The sequence below is a fragment of the Carassius gibelio genome, chromosome B18, assembly GCF_023724105.1.
Source record: "Carassius gibelio isolate Cgi1373 ecotype wild population from Czech Republic chromosome B18, carGib1.2-hapl.c, whole genome shotgun sequence".
In the NCBI taxonomy this organism is placed as follows: Eukaryota; Metazoa; Chordata; class Actinopteri; order Cypriniformes; family Cyprinidae; genus Carassius; species Carassius gibelio.
Window position 1 is genome coordinate 10,063,243 of NC_068413.1, and position 25,352 is coordinate 10,088,594.

The 25,352-nt window shown below is 36.2% G+C and overlaps 2 protein-coding genes across 2 annotated transcripts; both read right to left on the minus strand.

The window, feature by feature from the left end:
* Window positions 1-3,877: 3,877 nt before the first annotated feature.
* Window positions 3,878-12,901, minus strand: LOC127977026 (calretinin). Its single transcript, XM_052581668.1, has 11 exons — window positions 12,555-12,901; window positions 9,302-9,378; window positions 8,182-8,271; window positions 7,865-7,945; window positions 7,146-7,202; window positions 6,594-6,671; window positions 6,127-6,182; window positions 6,002-6,041; window positions 5,867-5,920; window positions 4,588-4,659; window positions 3,878-4,497 (listed from the first exon to the last, which is right to left on the minus strand). The coding sequence occupies exons 1-11, from the start codon at window positions 12,646-12,648 to the stop codon at window positions 4,381-4,383; spliced, it is 816 nt and encodes a 271-aa protein (XP_052437628.1). The 5' UTR covers window positions 12,649-12,901; the 3' UTR covers window positions 3,878-4,380.
* Window positions 12,902-19,858: 6,957 nt separating this feature from the next.
* On the minus strand, window positions 19,859-25,085 carry LOC127976995 (purine nucleoside phosphorylase-like). Its single transcript, XM_052581601.1, has 6 exons — window positions 24,814-25,085; window positions 23,022-23,191; window positions 22,787-22,890; window positions 21,740-21,915; window positions 21,277-21,467; window positions 19,859-20,751 (listed from the first exon to the last, which is right to left on the minus strand). Exons 1-6 carry the CDS (start codon window positions 24,834-24,836, stop codon window positions 20,555-20,557), a joined length of 861 nt encoding a protein of 286 aa, XP_052437561.1. The 5' UTR covers window positions 24,837-25,085; the 3' UTR covers window positions 19,859-20,554.
* Between the last annotated feature and the right edge of the window lie 267 nt (window positions 25,086-25,352).

Consider the following 25,352-nt stretch of genomic DNA (forward strand, 5'->3'; position numbering starts at 1 on the left):
CTAAATTATTTTCGAATTAATGTTGTATTTCAGATTAAACCAGAGACTAGGCCTTTCAAATACATTTTTTTGAAGATTTTTTAGCGCCACCTGGTCAGAGCAAAGAAAGAAAAACATGTAAGTGCATGGTGCAACCACTTATTACCAGTATAGGAATCTATAGAGAGGCTTGTGAATTCCCTTATTGTTTTTAGACATAATTGCTTACTCGTATTAAGTAGTGGACTTGAATATATATTAATACATTCTAAAGAGTACTTTTTGTATATTTTTTTATATTTCTTCTGTTATAAATAATGATTTCATGCATTATTTGCATTAAAGTTTTTGCATTATGATTGCAATCAAACCTGAACATATTGTTCAGTGGCACAGAGCTCCTGCAAAAAAAAAAAAAAAAAAAAAAAAGAATCCTCAGAATGGTGCAAAGGACCAAGTCTGAGTTTCTAAGTGCACTGACAAACCCAAGAGGCAGCGCTTGCTTCTCATCGCTGTTTTACAGACAGCAGGTCATAGGTGTGTGTGTGCGCGCGCGCGTGTGTGTGTGTATGTGATTATTTAGAGTGTCATACCTTCACTGCTGTTAGATTTTCTCTGCATTATGACTGAATTATTGAATGGATTTCACATTCTCAAAACTTTGCTCTGTGTTACAGACACAGTAGTTCATAGGTGTCTATGTGTAAGTATGTGTGTGTGTGTGTGTGTTTGTGTGTGTGTGTGTGCATCTGTGTGTGATTGGATGTGTCAATATCACACTCTTGATGTTTTATAGTGTCATCCCTTCACTGCTGTGCACTTTTTTTCAGTTTTGTGATCGATTTGTAGATTGTGTACACAAATATTCTCTGAATTGTTGTATTTTTGTCTATTTCCCATTCATTTCCTATGGACGGTCATTTTTGACCGAAGACCATGAGTGTTACTATTTTTTTTACGCCCACTTAGACTGTTCGAATCATGCCCTCAATTTTTTTGTGTGTTCACACCCCAAATGCCATGAAGGTCACCGCATTTCATATAATTCCGATGAAGCTGTGATTTTTAACATTTCAAAACGTAAAATATTCCGGTCAGAAATGACCGAAGACCGCACAAGGGTTAAACTCTGCTCGACGCTCTCAAAGGCCAAGTCGCGCCGCTCCTCGCCGCTGCTCGACGCTGGTTTACATTGAAAATGAATGACTTCCGGCCACTTTGACGCTCTCGACGCCGGCGGTGTGAATACACAGTAATGCAAGTTTGGTTAATTGTTCTGTGCGTTACGTTTAGGGGGGCACAAAAAGTCATTTGGGGGGGCACTGCCCCCCGATGCCCCCCCTTGACGACGGGCCTGTTTGACAGACAGGAGGCTGATGCGTGTCAAACTCACTGTCAGAAAGAAAGAGAGACGCAGGTATCTGGGTATATCAGATACTGTGGAAAATGAGTAATGGAACCGTGTCAGATATTTCAGTATCGGTATGAAAATATAGATATAATTTATGATAACACAGTACAATGAAGTTTGTTTCTCCAAGCTCTGAGTCCATAAATCACGCTGAGCTCCATCTCTCTTCACCTGCTGCAGCGGCGATATACGATATTTAAATAAAATTTACATATTTTGCCTTAAAATACACAAGTATTGCTTTTGTATCACTACAGCTAATTCCTTTACTCATTTTCTTGGTCCAATTTTTTTTTTCATTCTTCACAAGCTTTAGCCCTACTGTGACCATGCTGCAAGATCCAACACATGCAAGAGTGTAGAAATGTGCACGTTAACAATCCAGTGCAATTATATTAAGTGGCCACTTGGAGTCAATGTTGCGCCTCACATCGCAGCAATATTGGAATACTTGAACCCTTACTATTTAAAGAAGTGTAAATATAAGGCTTACCTCTTACAAGCTTGTCATTGGGATACAAAGGATGATGTCTTTATACTGCATCTTAATATAGCAGATCCACTGCCTACGGTTGTTGCACCCTGCAGTTTAATTTCATTTGCAGTAAATACTGACATATTATTATATACATATTATAATAGTGACATATCAAATTGATTTTACAATTACTGCCAAAAATGCTTTTTTTATGTGCAAGTAAAGAATGAATCTGTGTGCCTCAACTCTTATGTATTTAACAGAAGTGACCATTTAACATCCACTCCCTGAAGTTCTTAGTCAGCATCCTCCTTTTCCCTTTTATGCTTTCAATTTTCTGAGACTTATGAGGCTCACAAGGACATTAAAGGACTTTATTATTATATTAGCGTATGGCAGAGAGCATTGATGGTTCAGTGGTAACATCCTCGCCTGCATTGCAGGAGATCCAGGGGTGATAAACTGAGGCTGTTAAATCTTTGTCTTAGAAGTTTAGTGTTTGTAGCTGCTGGAAGCTTCAACTTGAGCTTTGAGGTATCTCTTGAAAAGTGGATTCTTAGCCTGTGTATGGTGCTGTTAATGTGATTTGTTTACGTTAATGAAAATTATGTTTGTACTGTACACTGAAATAAAAAATTGGTGGTGAAACAGTTTTCACTCAAAAATTGCTAGTAGGTTTTACAAATAAAGACAAATAAGCAGAAAAAAAAAAAAAAACACCACTGAATTAAACATGAGATTTGAAATAGAAAGACTGAAATAGTATTATCCCGTAAAACATGCTCCAGTTTTATTTTACAAGCGTCTGCTAAAAATATAAATTTCAGCTGAAAGAGATCCAGTCATGATATGGAAAAGTTGCAGTAACTAGCAACCAAAATTTTATGAATTAGTCCAAGTATTAATTTAATCCAATGCTGTTTTGAACTGTTGATGCACCATTAGATGTTTCTTTTACCTGGATAAGCTTAATCAAGTCTTTAAAGCATTTAGATGCTTAACGTAATTGAAAGGCATCTCAAAGGCAACCAAATTATAATTAAGGATTTTCAATTTGCATTTCAATTGGCATCCATTCTATTTTGTGTCGTGTAGAAAAATGCTATGGAGGAGAATTGAGCCATCCAGTTCCTCATTAAATTCACAGTAGCTATATTTAAACATCATCAATAAAAATTCTCTTCATTTATTAATTCATTGCTCTAGCAATTACAATATAGATATTTTACAAGACTGAATGCTTTCTGGTAATGATATTCAATAGCTACAAAGGGAAGAGCAAAGCTTTTTATTTCTTAAAAGGCTGAATATTAAGAGCTGAAGAGACTTATTAGCATATTATTTTCCTTTAATAGTTAATTTGCTTTTAAGTAGATTTACACTGTATTGAGTGCATGCTAAAAACCTTTTTCCCTTTTTTTATTTTCTTTTTTTGCATGCATTATACACTGTAAAAAGTATTTTTTGCTTGAAATAGTCATCTTCAAATATAGGAATGTGTGCGTGTTTTTTCCCTAAATTATCAGAACTAATATAATATATAATACGTTAAATTGATTAGAATTTTTCAGATTAGATAAATGTTAAATGTTTTGTTCATAATCATCAGTGTACATCAGAGCAATGGTAACAGACAGTGTAAAGAATCCCCATTTGTAAAACCAAAACTGCATTTGGATTAATCATTCATGTTCTGATGATTAATTGATAGGAATTTCTACAAACTCTTGCGATGTAAGAGGAAAGTCTAGCAGATGTATTATTTAATGTGGTTTAAATGCATCTGGACACAATCAGGAAAGATTTTTACTCGAAATGTTATGTCTCCATCCAGCATGTCACAGCAGAACTGACTGCTTGTGTAAGACGTTACATGCGACAGGGCACTTTTAAAGAATAAAGAATGTTCTGTTCCATCAAAGGAATATTCCTGCTATTTCTTTTAATGCATTTGAATTATCAAACAAAAAATGGTTCCCTAGAATGAACAAAACAGACGAAACAGGACATTTATATCACATAATCTTTATTAATGCTCTTAGTTGCATCCTTAAACAGTATCAGCCAAAAAACACCACAAACCCAAACATAATTGGGCAGGATTGAAATGAAATCAGGTCAAAAACAAACCGAAGAGGAAACCAAACGGAAGGGAAGAAACCAGAAGAATTTGAAGCCAAACACTTCAAATAAAGGTATCACATATCTAACCATATTACACCATTAGTCTGCTACTCTTTCAGAAAGATTCGTCTTTAAATATATAGTTAAAAATTGAGCAGAGGGCATCATAGTAGCTGCAGTTCGTAGGCAAAGGAAAGCAGTGGCGATTGGGGTGTAGGAAGGGGAAGGAAGAAGGGGAGAGGAGAGACTTTGTGCTTTTCTGTGCACACTCATTCGGAACTCATTTCGAGAGGGGGATGGAAGAGGAACGGGTTGCCCGGCACATGCACACAGTTACAGTATTCAGGCAGCTGGAACAGAGCTGAGATGGAGGTCAGGAAGCGTCGATTCACAGCATGGGCTCCCGGCAAAGGACAATCTCCAGCTCTGTGCGGTACAGTTTTCCCCCGTCTGACAGTGCCATGATGCTTTGCTTATAACCATTCAGGCTCTTAGAGTCCACCTCCTGAGGTTAAACACAATCACAATTTGAGGGATTGCTTTCCTTATCTCTCATTGTCCGATGCTAGAATAATTCTGAGTCTTCTTATCTCACCTTATTATTCTTCTCATAGAGGTCCTTCAGGAGAGCATCCAGCTCCTGCTCGTCAATATAGCCATTTCCATCCTTAAAAGGCAGAAAACAACACCCATGAAATAATTCTGTTTCTCACAGTTTCTAAAACCTTTTCAGTGTCTTTATGTGGAACCAAAAAGGAGGAACTGTTGCGACCAAATCATTCAGTCTAATTTGCAAAAGAATTATTCAGTGAATCATACTGTGAAATGGATCAACTCGTTCATTCGTCTCACATGAACTCAAAATCTTGTTAAAATGTCAACTTTTGTGTCCCATAGAAGAAAATAAGTCACATGGGCCAGAGCTATTAGTTAATAATAATAAAAAAACAGTCTTCCTTAAAATGAAATAAACTTTATTTGAAATAAACTAAAGAAAATTAATAAATGCTATTAAACTATATATTAAACTATCTGTTTGAACAGAACCACAATGGCTTGTAACAGTAATTGATAAATGTTTACTGACTGAAACCCTGTCAGAAATGTTTTTCTGTTTGAATTCTTGTTTTATGACTATAAGCCATATCAGTGCTCAGAAGGTTTGGCAAATGTCTCACTCTCCATTTTTCATAACAGCAGTAAGGCATGATAACTTCTTAAGAAATGGACACAAAACAAAATGACAACTAAACTAATCATAACTCAGACATAATTGTACATGTTAACATTGCATACACATTGTGTTCATGTGAACTACATTTCCTAATCGAATGTCACAAGCCTCTAGTTTAGTTGAGTGGGTGCTGTTGTCTAATGGGCTCTGTTTGCTCACAGATATTGCATTTAATTTAACCGTATGATTATATAGAACAAGGTTTAGGTAATCTTGCCTTCCTAAAGGGCATATGCCTGGTCTGTGTAAGGTAACCGGTGAAAGACTAATTATGTACTTGTGTGTGATAGCACCGCATTAAACAGCAATTTTCATCTCGCAGCAATTTTCACTGGGATTTCTGTAATTACTAGTGGTTGGCACTTAAACTGTTGTAAATGTGCTTCTGATTTTGCATTTTAAATCATTTTCCAAATGATGATACCACCAAGCTGGAAGATGTGGGCAGAAAAACAGATGCAGGTGCTTCTGCTCATTTACCTGCACAGGTGAACAGGGACACTGTTTTGCATGCAGAAAGCGCTCACGAAGGAGGGGAAGATCAGATTTCCAGCAACACTGCGGCAGCGCATACAAATCTATACACTACCCTAAATCCCTGCAAAAGATGTTACGCTGTTCTGGCTGGATTATACATTACCTTATCATAGTATGCAAAGATGGCGTTGAACTGCTCAGCAGTCAGCCTGACACCCTGTTGGGCAATAAAAACTTTTCAGTGTCAAAGATATTCGACATCAAGAAGCTCATGAGGGCTAAAAGCTTGTGGTCTTACCTGAAACTTCAACAAGAAATTCTCCTGAACCGGCAGAAGCCTTCAAATCGACAACAACAACAAAAAATGGTTGTGATTAATATGTCTTACAAAGTGATTTGAAACATGGTCAGAACATTTCTAACCTTGCCATTTCAGACAGACCCAGTTTCCCATCGCCATTCAGATCAAACATCTTGAGCTAGAAAGGGAGACAATGGCTCAGTTTAAGAAATCCTGCATCAGATTAATATTTCCTATTGCTGCACATGATTTCTTTACACATTCACAATGTGTAGAGGACAACTGAGACTCTTAATTGTCCAGCTGGCTTGCCTTGGAATAATTCAAATTTGTCTCTGGCCTTAAGGAGTGGACACATGTTAGCACAGCTGGAGTGCAGACACAACCCTTGGGGTCAGTGCAAGCATGGTGGCTAACACCTCAAGGAGTTTAAGGTGAAAAAATGTTTTAAAGTTGTATATTTGTGTTAAAAAATTCAACAACTGTTATTATGTAAAAGCTTTTTGTCATTAAAAATGAATGACATTAAAAAAGATGGCACTAGGAGGTAAAAGTCATTAACTAATGCACCACAAAGATAACAACTTACTATTGTTTGTGTGTATTCCTGCAATTTTTGGTCATCATAGTGTCTGTTTGCCTTTTTAAGCAGGTCAGAGAGGAAGCCCTGTAGGAAGTAAAAAACAATCACAAGAATATGATGATTTTATATATATTTAAAAAATTGAAATTGAAATGCTTGATTTAAATTTATATTAGTTTAAAGTTATATATATATATACACACACATAAATATGTTTATTTATGCCATTAAACAAAAGAAAACAATCGAATCTCATTTCTATAATTACGTTACAACCCCCCTGCTGTTTTGGTTTGTGAACCCCCTTAAGCATTTAAGGAGAACATTATTTGTTAGTGATATCTGCTTGACTTTCTTTGAGGTCATCGTCTCCTCAGCGAGCATTGCTTCATTCGCTTTGCTTACAAATGTAGTGATTTGTATACTCTCTTCGAATGCCAGCCACCGAATCCAGAGAGATTTGCATAGTTTCCATCTGCCTCATCACATTAGCGGCTTTCAAAACTCTTTACAGGATTGCTGCGAAGGACACAGCAGGGAAAGTAATAGAACTTTTACCTTAAGTTCATTAGCCTCAATGAAGCCGCTGCGGTCTGTGTCATATTTCCGCCAGGCCTACAGATACAGACAAACATACAAAGATATTGTAACTATACCATCGGTACTGCGTACCACTATACATGCAATACATCTCAGGTTGGACAAACCAGAAGAATAGGACTGCGGAGGTGAAGAAATAATTGGCAAATTATTCTTATATTAATCGCACTGGCTTTTTCATTATCCCCTCTGTATTTTCAATTCAAAGCAGCTGTGCATTGTGAGAACAAGGAACAAGAAATGCCATTTAATGAATGTTTTAATCTAGCAGCTGGCCTTGTTTCCATTACAGCCTCTTATCAAAGATAGATGCCTCCCTCTACAGGTCTACAGAGAATTACAGCAGCACATCTATAATACATGAGTCTGAAAATAGAAGTTTGTACTTACTCATTCTAGCCCTTTAAAAGGCTTGCCTACCACACTGGATGATTAAACATCTTCCCTTTCTCTTTAGCTCCACTCTCCCTTCAACTTGACATAATACATCACTGAGGCAGTCGATTTCTGATGATCAGACTCTCCGAAATGTTGTATTTGGCTATGCATATTAGATTGTAATGAACGAGTGAAGGGAGGATATTTATATGGCGCCCCAGGAGGAGTTTTGTGTCATAAATATTTATCTAAATGACCACGGATCTATAGCGAAGTGAAAAAGTCGCATCGTCACTTACAGCCATGAATTCAGTGCTGGATCCCACAAACTGTCTGAAGCAGAGGAGGAAGTTCTCTTCTGTGGGCAAGATCTGAGCCAGCTGATGGAAAGTGTACATAAGTGGATTAGACACTCATACAGCAAAAAAGAATAGAAAACCTCATTGTATTCTCTTTCAGACCATGACTTTTTCTATCAATAAGTTCCAGTTGGATTAAAGTGATAATGAGTGGGTTTAGAGATTTCCTGATGTGGGATGAAGGGATAATTGGGGTCTTTATCTGATAACTTGTCAACAGTAGAATCGGTGATGTGTTAAGTGATATGTTCATCTACCTCAGACATCTCAATTCTCCCGTCTTTGTTCTTGTCGAATTTCTGCATGAACTCCGTCATCTTCTCTTTAAAGGCTGCGTTTGATGGGTCCTGTGTGAAGAAAGCACAACAAGATGAATCTTCTTCTCGTTCTGTGCTTATTGGAAAAGCTTTATTCAGTTTGTGCTTCTCAGGTTACGAAAAAGCTATCACTTTATGTACGTTGTGCATTGCCTTGTGCCATATTCATTGCCACTTCGGTGGCAGATAATAGCATTACTAACTTTATGAGACCATTTGTGAGGCTCCCTCCGTTTTATTGCTGAACATACAGCGATGAAGATAAAATCTCCTTTCCTATCTTTCCTGCAAGCCATCTGCCGAGCTATCTGGGGTCTTTATATATTTGATTTCCACATGGTTCACTCTAAGAAAGATAGGACTCCAAGTATATTTTTAACATGAAGAAATTTGACATATGTATTGACAGTATTGACAGTTGTTTTCCTCATATTTTGAGTACTGTATTGCATTGTGCTTTGTATAAAAATGTAAATTTAACAGAAAAAGTCTGGGTGGTACCTTTTCCATTTTTCAACTATTTTTTTTTTTACTATATGTGTTACAATTAATGAAATTAGATCAATATTTGTTGAAAACAAGTTAAACTTCCAATTAGGTAGTCCCGCCCCCAAATCATGCCATTGGTTGAGCCAGCGCTATCAGCTTTAAATCCATTAATATCTTAAAGTAATAGTTTACCCAAATCCAAACCTGTGTGACTTTAGAAGATCTTCTGAAGAATGTTTCAATTGCCCATACAATGAAAGTCCAAAACAACAACAAAGGCATTTTTCTAAATATCTTCTTTAGTGTTCCACAGAATAAAATGTTCTCAATGAAATGAGGACGAGTAGATGATGACAGAATTTTCTTTTCGTTTTTTGGGGGGTGAACTATCCTTTAGACTTCTTTGAGTTGACGTGAATCATGCCAAGAGTAGCAATCTCAAAGTCTTTTTTTTCAGTTTGACCACAATGAAGTTTACTCGATGCTTTGAGTATTCTGCAATATAGTTTGGAAGATACAGTGCTTCCTAATGAGAAGTATTTCTGTTAAATCTGCTTGTCTGTATACTCACCACACCAGCCCCTCTCCGTGCAATCTCCAGATGATTCAAGAAGTTTTCAAGCTCCTTTCCCTCAATGTAGCCATTTCCTGCAATATAAGGAAGTCTGGTTCAGTACTTACAGAGATGTATTAATCCATAATGATGCATGTCATTATATGACTAGATAACTACTCTACTATATTACTGTCTCTCAATTGAAATGCTAAGTAATGAGATTGCCAAGATGTCTGCTTTGAAGCTGGTTAACTCTAGATTGGTTTGTTGGCTGGCACCCAAATCCAAGTAACACGGTTATTAATTAAAAACTTGTGATGGCTAGTCTCCAAGTTAAGCTTTAAAGGCTCTCTCTTTTGCATTTTTCCTCTAATTGGAGGCCTTACAGTACGAGCCTTTTAAAGCCATTTATTTGAAAAGACGAAAAGGAGATTCTTCTTGATGCTACTGCTGAAATTTTAAATCACCTCCACAAATAAATGTTATATTACCATCTGGGAGTAATTTCTCATGCCAGGAAATTGGCCCTTCATGCAAAGGAAATTTGCGTTTGAGTATGTGTGTTTGAAATGGGATTTTGTGCGTATGGCCCAATACATCACAACAGTGATTGTAACGTATTTGAAGTGAGAACTACAATGAGTTCATAAGTATTGTTCTGTGTTTCTCCCAAAGGCATCATGTTGTAAATGTCTCAGTCTTAACTACTATGATTGTTGATTAATTTGCCTGTGGATTACAGTGGCATTTGTAGACATCTGGACACATGGCTCATGGTTAATCTCTCTTTCTGTAATTCATTATTCATAAGTAATGTGAAATACCATCACTGCATGGCTATACTGCAGGCAGTCTTACTAGTGTGTTTGCAATCGATCTGATTGTTGCATTAAGAGAATGAATATACATTGATTGTTGCCAGAGATCTATACAGAACAATTAATCTACTCATTTGTTGAGTGCTAACATAATAATTGTGGTTTACACAGGCATTAATCCTGCTGAGTATATTGGAAATGACTATATATTGCCATCTGGTGTCGATACTCTGACATTTTAAGAGATAATATGACCATTCATTCTTCTACAATAAATTCAATTATTCCATACGCTTTGAACTCCTGGTATTTTGAAATGTCATTGTGAAAAGATTGTTGATTCCAAGGTGCTTATAGGCAATATGGACTATGTGTTAGTTAGAATACATATTGGCCATTCATTTTTTTATTTCAACCATATTGAAATCTATGCTTGTTGGCTCTGCCTATGCTGTTATCATTATTCATTAAGCACATCTGCATTGTTCGCAGGAGGGTCAGCCATCTTGGAAATAGAATTGATGTGTTGGAGAAGCCATTTTGGACTTAGACACAACAAAACTACTCACTGAAGTTGCAGTAAGCAATGAATGTATAAATCCAAATTTATCATAATGAAAATTTTAATTTTTATAGAACCACATGAATGAGCGGTAAAGCATCTTTAATGGAAAGTTATTCCAGATGCTCCTCTGATATCTTCTAGAAGATATTCTGTAGTGATATGGACTGAGATCTTAAACATATTTTAGGTCAGTTTCTTAAAACCAATTTTTGTGGCAGTTATTAATTGGCTACTTATTAACTAAACATATCATAATTATTTCCTCATAAGCTGGACAGATTGCGTACTCTTTAATGGAATATTTGTCAGTAATTTCTCACATTTGTTTTTTAATATTCGTTTGAAGGAACTGATTTGATTCATCCCCAGCACAAACGTTAACTTTCTGATGTATTCGTGATTCGTGATATCTTGTGATATAGAAGTAGCCTACTGAATAAATAATATTACTGTGTTGTTGTTTTTTTAAATGCACCCTTTGTATTTTTTATTTATTTATTTTTATTTAAAGGAATGGATACTTTGAGAACCAACCCAGTTTGTTTTGTTGTTACCTCAGAGGTTGTTTTATTTTTCCCTTTACAGAAAGTTTATAGCTGAAATATTCTAGATTAAATGTGCTATTTATCTAACTTCTTTTTTTTTCTATTTATTTCACTAATACGCATTTGGCGGGAAACGACCAGGAAAGAAACCAGAAAGTTGCTAATAACGATAACATCTGCCCTTACGGATACGATTATGTTCCTAATACATAAATAATTAGTCAATGAGATATTTTCAGCTTCACATTTGGCAGGATGTAAGACAACTGCTAACTCTCCAGGAATCATATCCGATCAGCTTCCAGTAAGTGATCTTCAAGAGATGTGCTGTGTGATGAGGACCTTGACACACACCCATCTTCCCAACAGAGATACAGAGATGTACTGAAAGATCCCCAGGGTGCGTAAAACACACGGGGATAGACGGTGGAGGTTAAAGTGGACTTCTCGAACCCAATCAACGCGCGCATGATGCACAAAAATGATGTCGACGTGGGCAGTTCACGAAATTTTTAAATAGCCTCGGTCTGAAACATTATATATATATATATATATATATATATATATATATATATATATATATATATATATATATATATATATATATGTTTCCGAGATATTACTGGAATAAAAGTAATTTCACCAATGGGACACTATGGAGCCCCATCTGGAGTTACTGGACGCGCGATACGGTTATTCACTAATAACTGTATCAAAGCATTGTAAGCCTTATTGCACGCTTTTGTTGCTTATAAGATAATAGCAACTGTGAGCAAGGTATGCTCTTGATTTGTACCAAGAAGGGTACTAACACACGGAATGAATAAATGATAGTATAGGCTATGAGTCATAGCCTCAAATAAAGGAACTTCTAAAAAAAAAAAATAATAATAATAATAATAATAAAAATAATAACCCTTACATACACACACACACACACACACACGCACACAAATACATACATGCAGACATAGAAAGTGTATTTCTATATTCTATATGCCTATATAGTCTATACATTATATATCTTCAGGTAATTGATCATACCAGTTATCAGTTCCTCGCAATATTATGTCTAAAATCGAATGCATTATTATTGCTTTACCGCTTGCAGTGGATCATAAATGCTAGATTGTTGATTTTAACTTTCTTTGATCTTTTTTATTTTATTTCTCACGTGAAATCTGTCAAAGTATTTAATTCTTTAGCCCCACAAGTGTTTTCTTTGGAAACTGTTAGCGTCAAACCTTTTTTTCTGCTATTTTAGTGATAACATTTAATTTATGACTTAATTTGTTCTTCTTCGAGAGAATCTGTGGAATAAACGGCGCATCTGTACTCACCGTCTGCATCAAAATGTTTCCAGATATCCACGAATTGGGATGCGGTCAGCTCCGCCAAGTGAAGGTAGGGAGGCTGCTGTCCTTTGTTTGCCATGTTTTTGTGTATCTGTCCTACTGTCCACAAGAAAATCCCGGGCGAACTTTTACTCAGTCAGAGTCAAATTCGCACTGTAAGTCCCCCAGTGCTTTGCAGGGGGTTTTAAATGGGCTGAGTGCTTGCAATCCTTTGGCGCTCATGCGGGTGGCGCAGTAGTTCCAGCATCACTGTTTCATGTCTCAGCACTCGCGCACGTGCTGGGAAAGCTGCTGGAGATGCTCAGCTTCACAGATGCTTCCACAGGAACATGAAGATGGACCAGAATCACTGTAAGCTAGTCAACGTTCTGCTCAGCTCCGCTAGCGCACTATATATTGGTGCTGATACATATGTAAATTATGGAATGACTACAGAGGAGCCAGGAACATCTTCATTAAAAACAACAACAACAATTTTTTTTATTTTATTTTATTATTATTTCATTTTTTTATGTGTGTGAAGGAAAATTGTTTCAGTGCAACTTTTATTTTTATGCATTCAGTGCATTTTCCCTTTGAACTAACAAATAAAGCTGTCACTGGGGCTGTACTCTTTAAAGTCACAATGAAACCAAAGTGGACAATTTTTTTTATAGAATATTGATTTAAAAAAAATCACATGTGACCTCCTAATCTTTACTATAATTAACTTTCCCCTCCCCTTGCAACTTTTGTCTGATTTTCATTTGTTTTTTATGTAATGTTGTGATTCTCCTCTTTGCTGCTTGGCTTGGTTCATATTCCCTTTATATCCATTGAGTGTTGTTGCAGCTTCAGTGGCTTTCCATTGTGTTCTATGTTGATTCAGGCTGTCAACGTCCTGTAGTGTCTATTTTCCTTAGTATGTCTCTTGTCATTAATATTAATGTCTCTTGGTATTATGAATATTTTCCTTCACTAGCAGAAATCAAGCTTTGTGTGTCACCAAGCAACAACACAAAGACTGAAAGCTGGTTTGAAGCTGCATATAGGAGAGAAGCAGAATGACACAGACTTCCTCTTCCTTTTCATTCTGTAATTCCTCCACTCTAGCTTCCTTCTGAGATATGAGAGAAACCCCTTTACGAGCAAACCTGAAGTCAGAGAATTAGCCAAATCCCATATTCTGCACAGTAGGGTGATAAAACATATAAATCATTCTAATACTGATTTAACAAATTATTCTAAATATATGATGCTTGGCAGTATAATATGAGCTAGTACAGAGAAGTTGTAGGGTTATGTGTTAATGGAGATGCAGTTACATAATTTCTGCACCATTGAACATTCAAATATGTCAGAAGAACTATTATTTTTCTTCATCAACATATTCAAATCCGTTACACTGTTTGTGAATATAGTTTTTGTCCTCTTAGAGGTGCTTGCAATCACAGAGAGTGATATAAGACATCTGTCCCCACGGAGCTCCCAGCATCAGAGGCTAATTATCCCACCGCAGTCAAGCATGCATACTGGTGCCTGCTCCATAGGAACCGGGAACGGAGCATTGGGAAAAATAATGCTCACTTACCGCAGGGATCCCAAGAACTCAGCAGTAATTACTACGCCCTTGCTGCCAAATATGTGTAAGCACCCAGCACATGCGACACGCCAAAAGCTTTAATGCCAATTACAATTGTTTGACGGAAATGGCTCAACTAGGGCTAGATTAATTAAAAATCCACACACTTAATCACATTTCACACGTCCCGTAGAGAGCCAGGGGCTTATGAGGACCGTCTTCACGGTCAGGGCATCAACACACTAATCTTGATTATTTTAATAAACAAACTCTTAATTTAATTCTGTATTGAGTCAGGTCAAAGGTGATGACTGATTTGTCTGACTGAGAGTTTCCTGACTTTGTCCAACAAAACTAGTAGACTTAGTAAGAGCTTTACTGTGCAAATCTGGATCAACAAACAGCCAGTGTTTGCAACTTGCATTGATTGACTATAGAATATTTTCTTAAGATGAGTTTAGCTGTTAACAACACTGAGAAGAGAGTGATTTTTCCAGTAAAATGGATTATAATTGATTTGATGGATGATGAATTGCAAATGAAAGACTTTCTTTAGGTTTTGAAGTTTTCTAATATATAGCCCTTATGAGATAAATTGATAGATAGATAGATAGATAGATTATTACATGACATGGATAATTCACCAAATTATAACTTTTAGCTGTCAGTTCGTTCAGACTACTCTTATGAAAAGCAGAAGAGCTTTCACTCAATTTCAAGGTTGCTGTGCTTCAGACATACTATCGTTTCTCCCCTGTGAATGCTTAGTCGTTTATGTGAAGTGAAATATGAGACTCTACTTCCACTAAGGGCAATGTCTCACACTGGATTGTCATTCCCTGTAGTTCATTTGAGGGGGAGACAAATGTGACTTGTACTGTGTACTGAATGAATGTATATGTCTAACCTTAGGCTGGAGCTCCAGGTTATGAGGGGAGACTCATTTGGTCTGTATTCACTGAATGTGAAAATGTTTTAGAGACGATAGAAAACTGTTAAATAGAAGTTCACCCAAAATTTTTTATAAAAATACAAACTTAAATGGCCAGACTTTATTTTTAATGTCCAGTTCTCACCATTAATTACGAATTTTGCCTCAATAAACTCCCAAATTGCTGCTTATTCATAGTTAGTTGGTGTGGGTGGTTGTTATGTTTAGGGATTCGAGTAGGATTAGGGATGTAGGTCATGCAGAATATGTGCTTAAACATCTATAAATAAATCAATAAAGTTTTTATTGAAATGGGGGTAAGTAAACAGACACTATTTTCATTTTTGGGTATACTATCCCTTTAAAGTAAGAGCTTTGGTAACACTTTATTTTAAGGTGTCCTTGTCACACGTTACATGTACTTACTATTAAAATGACAAAACATTATGCATAATTACATGCAAGTAACTCCAATCCTAAAGCCAAACCCTAATCCTAAAGCCAAACCCTAATCCTAAAGCCAAACCCTAATCCTAAAGCCAAACCCTAATCCTAAAGCCAAACCCTAATCCTAAAGCCAAACCCTAATCCTAACCCTAAATGTAGGCCTGGTTAATTATTTTTACTCAGCACTTAAATGTATAATTACACTGTAACAAGGTAACCTTAAAATAAAGTAAATTCCTGTAAGGTTTATCAGCCTTAATAGTGTTCACAGTCAAAATCCACATAATAAGAAAAAAATACGGACATTTATAAAAACAAAAAAAGTAGACGGACCCATTTCAATACAGCTTGCAAACTCATCCTGTTTACTGCTTGTCTGAGTTTGAGGGGTTCGTAGCGATTGGAGAGGTTATTAATCTATACCTGTCTAGACAGTGCTGCCATGAGGCAGAGTGTTTCTGTGTGATCCTGAGGAATAAACATTTCCATTTGTCATTGACAAGAGGAAGCAGGTAAATCACAAGCTTCCATCAGAGATGCCTGATCCAGCAACATCTGCATTCTTGCTGAATGTTTGGAACAGAGATTCTGTACAGGCTGCATTTATTTCGTGTTCCAGGTGGCATTTTGCCGTATATACAGTAGGCACAAACTCCAAGGTCAAGGTCCTAACATCTACATGAATTAGATTAAAGTACTTACCTGTAGTCCTTTTACTGCTGAGAAATGAAACTGAAAATTAAAACGCAGGCTGATATTAGAGGAACAAATTTGATCGCGCCAGTTGTGTACACAAAATGATGTAATCCTCCATATTCAGAAGCCGTTGTCCTCTTATTAGACAACCTTTCATAGAGGTTATAGAAGGACTGGGGATCTAATATGATCTACAGGGCAAAAACGTCAATCAATACGCTGTGAAAGTGACAGTGAACTAATATGATCATTGAGGAATAGTCCGTCAATACCATCTGCTTGCCTTGTCACACAGTTCTTGGCTGTACTCCAGTGATCTCCCTGCTGATGGGTGAAAAGTGTGGAAAGCCTTTATTCAGCAGAGATGTCTCAGTCTGTTTCCCCTATATCTCCCTTGTCCTTTACAGTATGATAGATCAAATCCCCACAAATACAGTAGGGTCCAAAAGTCTGAGACCACTAGTAAAAAAGTACTTCTATTTTGTAGTTCTATTTTTTGTATGCAAAAAAAATGAAAATTTGTGGTTAAATGCTTACCCCCAGGGCATCCAAGATGTAGGTGACTTTGTTTCTTTAGTAGAACACAAACCAAGATTTTTAACTCAAACCATTGCAGTCTGTTAGTCTTGGAGGGGATGGGAATCACTGTTAAAACATACAATAAAACTAAAAACAAACATACACAAACAAAAGACACAAAATGTTTGGTCTGTGTAAGAAACTGAAAAATATTGATATTGTTTTCTGATTCAGGCAATGTTTGAAATGTTAGAACTCTATCTCTATCTCTCAAATGGACCATTGACACTTTATATACAATATTAATTAGGAGTCAATGATCTACTTGAGAGATAGGTGGGGGTGGTAATACACTTATAAGTCTGCAATCCGCCGTAAAGCAAGAAGAAGAAGAAGAAGACGCTTCACAAGCCTGCTACTGAGAACACACGCAGGAGAGTTCTAACAGTTTGGACATTGCGTGAATCAGAGTTAAAAAGAACTATATAAATACTGTTCAGTTTCTTACACAGACTGATCATTTTGTGACTTTACACATCAATGTACTGTATCATCACGAGCCACAGTGATTGATTTGGTTTTGTTTGTGTATGTTTGTTTTTAGTTTTTTTGTATGTTTTGATGTGATTTCCATTCACCTCCATTATAAGACTGACAGACTGCAATGGTTTGAGTTAAAAATCTTGGTTTGTGTTCCACTAAAGAAACAAAGTCACCTACAACTTGGATGTCCTGGGGGTAAGCAGATAAACATAAAATTTTCATTTTTGGGTGAACTATCCCTTTGAATATTTATTTAACTTCGCCATGAAGTTCTCTTTTTTTGGATTAAAATGTGATTTCAAACCACATAATTTGAATTTGAAGTTGAAGTAAATACATTTTTTACTTTTTACTTTTTACTAATTTATTTATTTTTTTAAATCATGATACATTATTTTTCATGTTTTTTGTTAATTATTTTGTGTCTTTCAGTTGTTTTCAATATTTAAAAAAATATTTCTGTAGTTTTTATACATTTTTATTTCAGTGTAACTTTCAAGTTAGAGTATTTAAAATACTTCATTTCACATCTTCTGAACTGTTGACAACAAACACCCGCTTACCCCCATTGAAAGGCTTGTAAGAGCAAGAACAATTTTTAAAATAACTCCTACTGAATTATTCTAAAAGAGAAAAATCACATACACCTAGGACGCTTCGAGGGTGAGTAGAAGATGGATGAGTTTTATTTTCTCGGGTGAACTAACACTTTAACTTGAATATAAAACTTAAAATACATTATATTATATTATATTTTATTTTTGGTTTACATTTATCTTATTTCAAGTAACAGTTTTATTATGCTTTCAGTTTAAGTGAAATATAATAATCCCTTTTTTCGCAATTTTGCACCCCACTGTATTTTAATGAGACAGAGGATTATCATTTTAGCAAGAGAGATGTCATGAATGTGGATGTAAGGAAGGTACTGACCTTTGAACAGTGCTCAGAATTACATCCCTGCTGTCTCTCTCACTCAACTGTGGCCTGTTTATGGATAAATGAGATCCCTCTTTCCAATAAGGTCCCTCTTCCTCAGTGGATTCCCTGTTCCAATAATGGGTATAGATAGTTCATGCCAGCATGTCCCCTGGGTTTTCTCTCACTCTTCCTGTGTCCCTTGCTGGAAACATGATTTGAGAGAGATGGTGAGATATAAAGTGTAGCTCTCCATCAAGCACACGATCACAGCAGGCTGATTAAAGTGAAATGAAAAAGAAAAATCATGGCAGCGACTGTAGCGTGGAGGGATGTGTTGGGAGGGCAGAGAGTGAAACACCAGGCTTCTGATTTAAAGGTCTGTTATGCCCAAGATATCAGAGATTTGTTTGTGAACATACAGTGTGTGAACGTCTGCATGAGAGACATAGTTTTGGGAATTAAAATACATAGGTATTGTTTTAAACAGATTGGGAGAAATCCACCATTGAACCATAAAATGAATAAATCGTATTTAAGATTGAAACTTTTAACTTAACCTACTCTACTAAGATATTTTTTTCATAAAAATTCAGTGTAATGCTGTCTGAAATACTTGAAGACCCAGAAATGAAGAATGCTGAGCTGAAAGTTGCATTTCAGAGGAAAACAGCTACAGAGAAAAACAAGATTTTCAAATGAGATAATACGTCAGAGAGTGAGAGAGCAGAACATTAATATGTACGATCAAAACAATTTCCTCTGTTCCTTTAGAAAAGCACTGAGTGGAAGTATCGTCACTTCTGTGCACGTCATGGGCATCAAGCACTAAATATTTCAGCAAATGGCCGGTCGCTAATTACGTGTTACCTCTTCACTAATGGCTCACAGGGACTGTGATGTTTCAGGGCAGAGTCAGCACAACTGCGTTTCATAAATATTTTGTGAAATTCTGAATAACAGACTGATCTGCAGCTCTGTTATCATCGGCATGGCAGAGGCATCGTCTGACGGATTAACCTTCTTTATCAAAAATATTGTTTTCTCCAAAAATCTAGTGAGTGCAGAGGTTTCTAGCACAGATCTCTCACACATCTGCCATATGAAATACAAAAAGGAATCAGTATTCATGAACTGGCAATAAATGACTTAAAAAGTGTCATGTCGAAACTATTTTCACTCCGAAATTGCTAGTAAATTTCACAAATATTTAAAAAGAAACAGTAAGTAAAATGAAAATTTGATATATTGAGTTGATATATTGCATGATGTCTTTCTTTAAGGTTTTTGCTTGGTGACAGACTACAGCTACAAGATGATATTAATGTTTTATTTCGCCACTACTTCAGAGGTGGGTTGGCATGCTTTATTAATAATGTAGTGACATGAAGGGGTTAAGTGGGATGCCTATTCATTCACTTGTATGTGTTTTGCATGGTGTATTGTATACAAACTTCTGATCTTGCTCTCTCTATATATGCATTGCAGGAAATTATTCATATTGATCACTGCAGGGCCTTAAAATCTGATATTTAGTCTTATATTTAATACGGCATGACAAAAGACAGTTTTCATCTCTGAGTTTTGATATACTGTACTGTAAATAAATGCACAGGATCTCAGAATTAGAAAATGGAAGGACACAACACGAAGGATTACACCACCACACAGCAATATGTCAATTTATTTTTTTATATTTTAATATTTGCGTGGAAATAAAGTTAAAATACACCACATTCCTATAGACATTTAAAAATCTATAAAATATCTCTAATACTTTTTTTTTTAAGATTTTGCCATATATTTTTTGCAGAAAACATATTTAAACATCTGTGAATTTCTTTGGAAACATCTAAAAGTGAATATACTAAAAATATAAAATTGATTATCTAACACCTAATTGCACTGTATCTCCTCATTTAATATTTGCAACTGAAATCCCTTTCATACAGTTAAGAAAATTACATCATTGTATTGCAGTGTAAGTTTGTCCCTTTTCATGTTTGTTCTTTAACTCTTCTTTCAAGAGATAATGACAAGAATGATACTTATGTAATGCTTCTATTCTCAGTTGTTCTTAATATTCATTTCAGGAAGGATGTGAATGCATTATATAGTATATTTGTCATATTATTACCCAGTATACACAGCAGTATGATTAATATCAACTGTAAACAGAAGGAACCTAGCCTAAATGTTTACTCAGAGAGTCTTGTGGCACTGGAAAGTTCATAAAGTTACTTTAACCCTGAATAGGATATATGAGAATCAATAAAGAGCATATACTGCATGTCTTTCTACATTATTAGCTGTCTAAGTGCAAATCATGTATATCAAGATTTCTGTACTAAATTTGGTAAATGTTGTACACTACATTTTTGCCACTAAATTGCTGACTAAGTTCTGCAGGTCTTCGGTTCGCATACGGGTGGTTTCCAGGACCTCCTCATGATTAGCCTTTTCTGTGCTTTTATAGTCAGCCACTACTTTGTTGGTGATAAGGGAGAGTCCAAACACACGCATCCCACAGTGACGAGCGACCACCACCTCTGGAACGGTACTCATACCTAAATACAGAGAAACTGCATTTATTTGGTGAAAAATACAGTAATACTGTGAAATATTGGTACCATTTAAATAACTGTTTTCTATTTTAATATATTTTCAGAACAATTTATTCATGTGATGGCAAAGCTGAATTTTCAGCAGCCATTCCTCCAATCTTCGGTGTCACTTGATCCTTCTAATAAATCATTCTGATATGCTGATTTGGCGCTCAAGAAACATTTATCATCATTACCAATGTGGAACAGCTGCATGGCTTAATATTTCTGTAGAAACCATTATATGTATTTTTTGATGAAAAATAAAGTGCATAAATACTGCATTTATTGGAAATAGAAATCTTATGTTACGTAAAGAAATGCAATTTTTAAACTAATTTAATACATCATTGCAGAATAAATTAGACAAAAATTCTAATATCAACCAATACTTTGCATACACATTTATATAAGCTGTAATACATGCACTATGTGTTACCCACTCAAAACATTTTTCATAGTAGTGTTACGTAGTCTTACAGTACATACCCACAGCATCCGCCCCAAGCATCCGTAGAACCTTGCATTCTGCAATCGTCTCAAAGGATGGTCCAGCCAGCATGCAGTAAACACCCTCCTGGAGGAAAGATCCACAGCCTAGTTCTTGGGCCGTCTCCCTGGCCATCCGTGCAAAGTCTCTATCATAAGCATCAGACATGCAGGGAAAGCGCACTCCAAATCTAGAGGGACAGAAAAAAAATGTCAGTGAACATTGGACTGCTTGGAAAAATCATTAGAGAAATGCTTGTAAGATTATATATCAAGAACAAAGACTGAACTGTTAAAAACAAAGTCAAAAATCAAAAGAACTCCTCCAAATATTATTCTACAAATTCTGGTGTTGGGTAGAATTAGGTTGCTTTAATTATAATTATAAAAAAATGATCTCAAATCTATATGACTGGGGTTTAATAACACATTAAACATCTTATTATACTGCATAGCAATTCACCTTTCCTCATTGCGCCCACACAGGGGATTTTGGCCTGCAAAGCCAGGCATATTGATGTGGTCTTTGATCAACATGATGTCTCCCACTTTAAATTCAGAATTGAGTCCTCCAGCAGCATTGGTAACAATCAGAGTCTCAATCCCAAGTAGGAAAAACACTCTTACTGGATATGTGACCTAAAACAGAACAACAGTAAAAGATTTTTAAAGTTTTCATCTTTATGAAACAGGAAATTAAAGATTTAATATGATCTGATATTATGTCATCAAAACCATGTAGTAGGCTATAACTGTATCCCCTTTTCCCTGTTTGTCTAAGTTGACAATTTTTAAAGGATTGAGTATTGTAAAAAAAAAAAAAAATCTGATTCGAAAAAACTTCATACACTTTCTGTGATTAACTACGTTTTATAATTGAAAATATTTTTTTCCCCACATGTGCACTAAATTAAGAAATTGAGAAACAAATATATGATTGCATTTTTACAACACAGGCAAGAATATGGATAGTGATTTCAACTGCATATAAAAACCATGCTTCAAATCATAATGTCATATTTCACTTGGCTTCTGCAACGAAGGGCAAGCACCATCTGTGTGTTTCTGAACATTATTTAACTTGATAACAAACAACACAAATATGCTGGAATGTTGTAAAAGTTTATAGGAGAAGACAGTAATTTGCCAAAGGTTAACTATGTTCATCACTGTTATACTTAAAGTTGCTGATTGCTGTGCTTATATGAGAAGTCAATGGTTAAGTACAGAATAACCTCTGTGTTAGTGTTGTGGTATATAATTCTTGATTCTTGACATAGATCTGTTATTGTATAGTGTTACCAAAATGCTTTAATCATCAATTGACAGTGTCCCTTCGACCCCCAGATTTTCTATCCAGTCCCATATGCTTTTACTTGTTTTGATTTTGTTCTATGCTCATACTTTTTCTTGTGAACTACAGGTGGGGGATTGACTGGTGCATTATTATAGTATGCCTTATCCATTGAAAATTCCATTTTCCCTTTGAGATTTTAAGTATGATACTTACTGTGGCAATGTTATAGCCCTCATAGAAGTGGAAGCGGCCTTGCATGCAAACACACTGCTTTCCATTCACCTCTCCAAACACCAGCTGACCTTTATGTCCTTGCACTAAAGAGGCATGAGGTAGACTTAAAATTTTGTTAATGCAAACAATAAACAAATTATGGCAGTGAAATGATAAAGGACACATTTTTTAATCTTTGTCAGTGAATGGATTATTCAATAAATTCATCTCACACCTGTGCTATGCGGAAAGTGGGGGATTTTGTCGTAAGGAAACACTTTCTTGTTGTCCAGAAGGTCAGCCAATCCACCAAGTCCTGAACCACAGATAATTGCCACTTTGGGCCTGATATCTGTGTTAGCAAGCAGCCAATCTGCGGTTTCTTTGTAGTTCTCATAGCTGTAGCTATATAGAAACAAAACATGTTTTTTGCTTAAAATTTTTTCCTTAGTGGGGCTGGTGTTGGTCATGCATCAAAAAAACACCCATGTCATAATAAAGTGAGAAACTGCTGGATAATGTCTGACTAATATCCTACTTGGTTATGAAATAAGGAGATGTCAGAATTATCTGTATTACACACATGCTAATGTCAAATGACCTGTCAAGTACAGTGATCCAGTGCTTTTAGAGCGGGCAAGTCAGTTGAAAACAGTATAAACAAAAGTATATATAGTACTACAGTAACAAAAGGGTTTTGTTCTTTTAAACATATTATATAATCTTTGACTGGTATTTACCTGAACAATCGCTGTAGTAAATGATTTCCAGTATCTGTCTGCGTGTGTGAGCTACTGTATAACTGCTGATCTTGTTACCATACAAGACTAATGGATGACCAATGGAGTAGATATAAATCCATTTTTGAGCTGTAACTATATTAAATAACTATATCATACTAATGGCCTGTGCTCATTTCTGGATTTTGCTTGGGTCACACAACTATCAAACTTTTTCATTTATAGCAAACTGTAAATAGCTTTGTTATCAATTAGTATAGGTATAATAAGCTGAACAGTCGTGTTTTCACTCCTGTCAAAAAATTAAATACGGCGTACCTAAGGTTCATAGGTGAAACTTTTCAAAGTAGGTAGTTCATAATTCACTTGTAGTTTTTTAGGCTGTTAGTCATTATGACATCATGCTTTCTCGTTGTCAAAAAGTGTCGTAATTTAACTAATATGAAGCAATAATGAACCATTCATACCGAATTGCTTTCATCGTTTCAAACTGCCCTCTTTTATAATCAGAAAAGTCTTTCGTAGCTGAGAAAATTTCGGGTAGGAAGAAGAGCTGTAAGCATGCGCTGTCCGTGGTGCTGCAGGGCGTTGCGGGATCAGCACTTTCCATTCAGAGAGCTTCAAACACTACGTGACTCCACAACGCTCAATGAGAATGCACAATAGGCCTCTTATTTTACAATCACAGCGATTTTTTTTTTACTTTGACAAGGTCTGCCAACAGCCATGATCTCCTCATTTGGGACGGTTCTCACAGCGTTTATAGCGAAGCCTGTCACTTTAAGAGCTGCGTATTATTCTGAGCGCATCCACAAAGCTGAATAGCAGGATTCTGTTACGTAACCGTAATTAAGAGTAGCTGATATTATAGATATTTTATAGATAATATGTTATTAAAAATGCTGAATTACATTCGAGCTTCTAATCGGTGGAACTGGAGGGCACATAGAGGAAAAATGTGAATGAAGAATAAACTATCGCCATCCAAACACATATAGGGTACTAAAAATCCTCTTGAGGATAGAGACTGCGTTGTTAAGCATATAGCCTAGGTTTTGTTCTCGCATTTACTTCAGGTTGATTTATGATTTAAAGCCCTATTTGATGATGAGGGGTGCAAATAAGAAGTGACAATTGCCATGGCGAATACTAACGAATGTATTCCCATATTTTTTTCACAATAAGATTTCATTTAGACAGTCTGATATGATGGAGGATATTGATTTGACAGGTTTGCTATGCTGTAAGGCAGCGTATCTTGCGCTATATATTCGTTTTTCACCTTACCTGCATTCGCTGGATGTTGCCATGTCCGCAGCGGTCGGTCGGGATACTGTTGTCAAGAGGAATAAAACAGAGCAACCTGAGCCAGAGGTCAAACACCCGACGGTCTCGTGGGAAGGGTGGCGTGACGGAGGAAGAGCCCGTCTTAAAACTGGTTTCTTAAACAGCGCTCGTTGTTCTAATCCAATTTTCTGTCAGAATGGGCCGCTCACTGACCCGGGTTAAAGAGCCTTGAGAACTGTCATCCTGCCAGGACCAACACAGACGTGTAGTTCTGCCTCACAGCAGGGCAAATTACGGGTTCCTGTGTAACGTTAGTTTAACCGAAGCGTCCAGGGAAACGGTTAAAGTGTCATTTGTCATTAGCAGAGATTATGGATGCTTTTTAAATAGTTTACTAACACCGTACTTTGACACAGTTTCGCCTAGCTAAATATTCAGTGGTTTACCACCTTTCATTCTTTCAGCTAAACTAAATAATAAATGAAGTTCTTCAGTAGGTCTTTTAAGTCACTTAGGTTCAACAGTTGACCTGCCTCGAC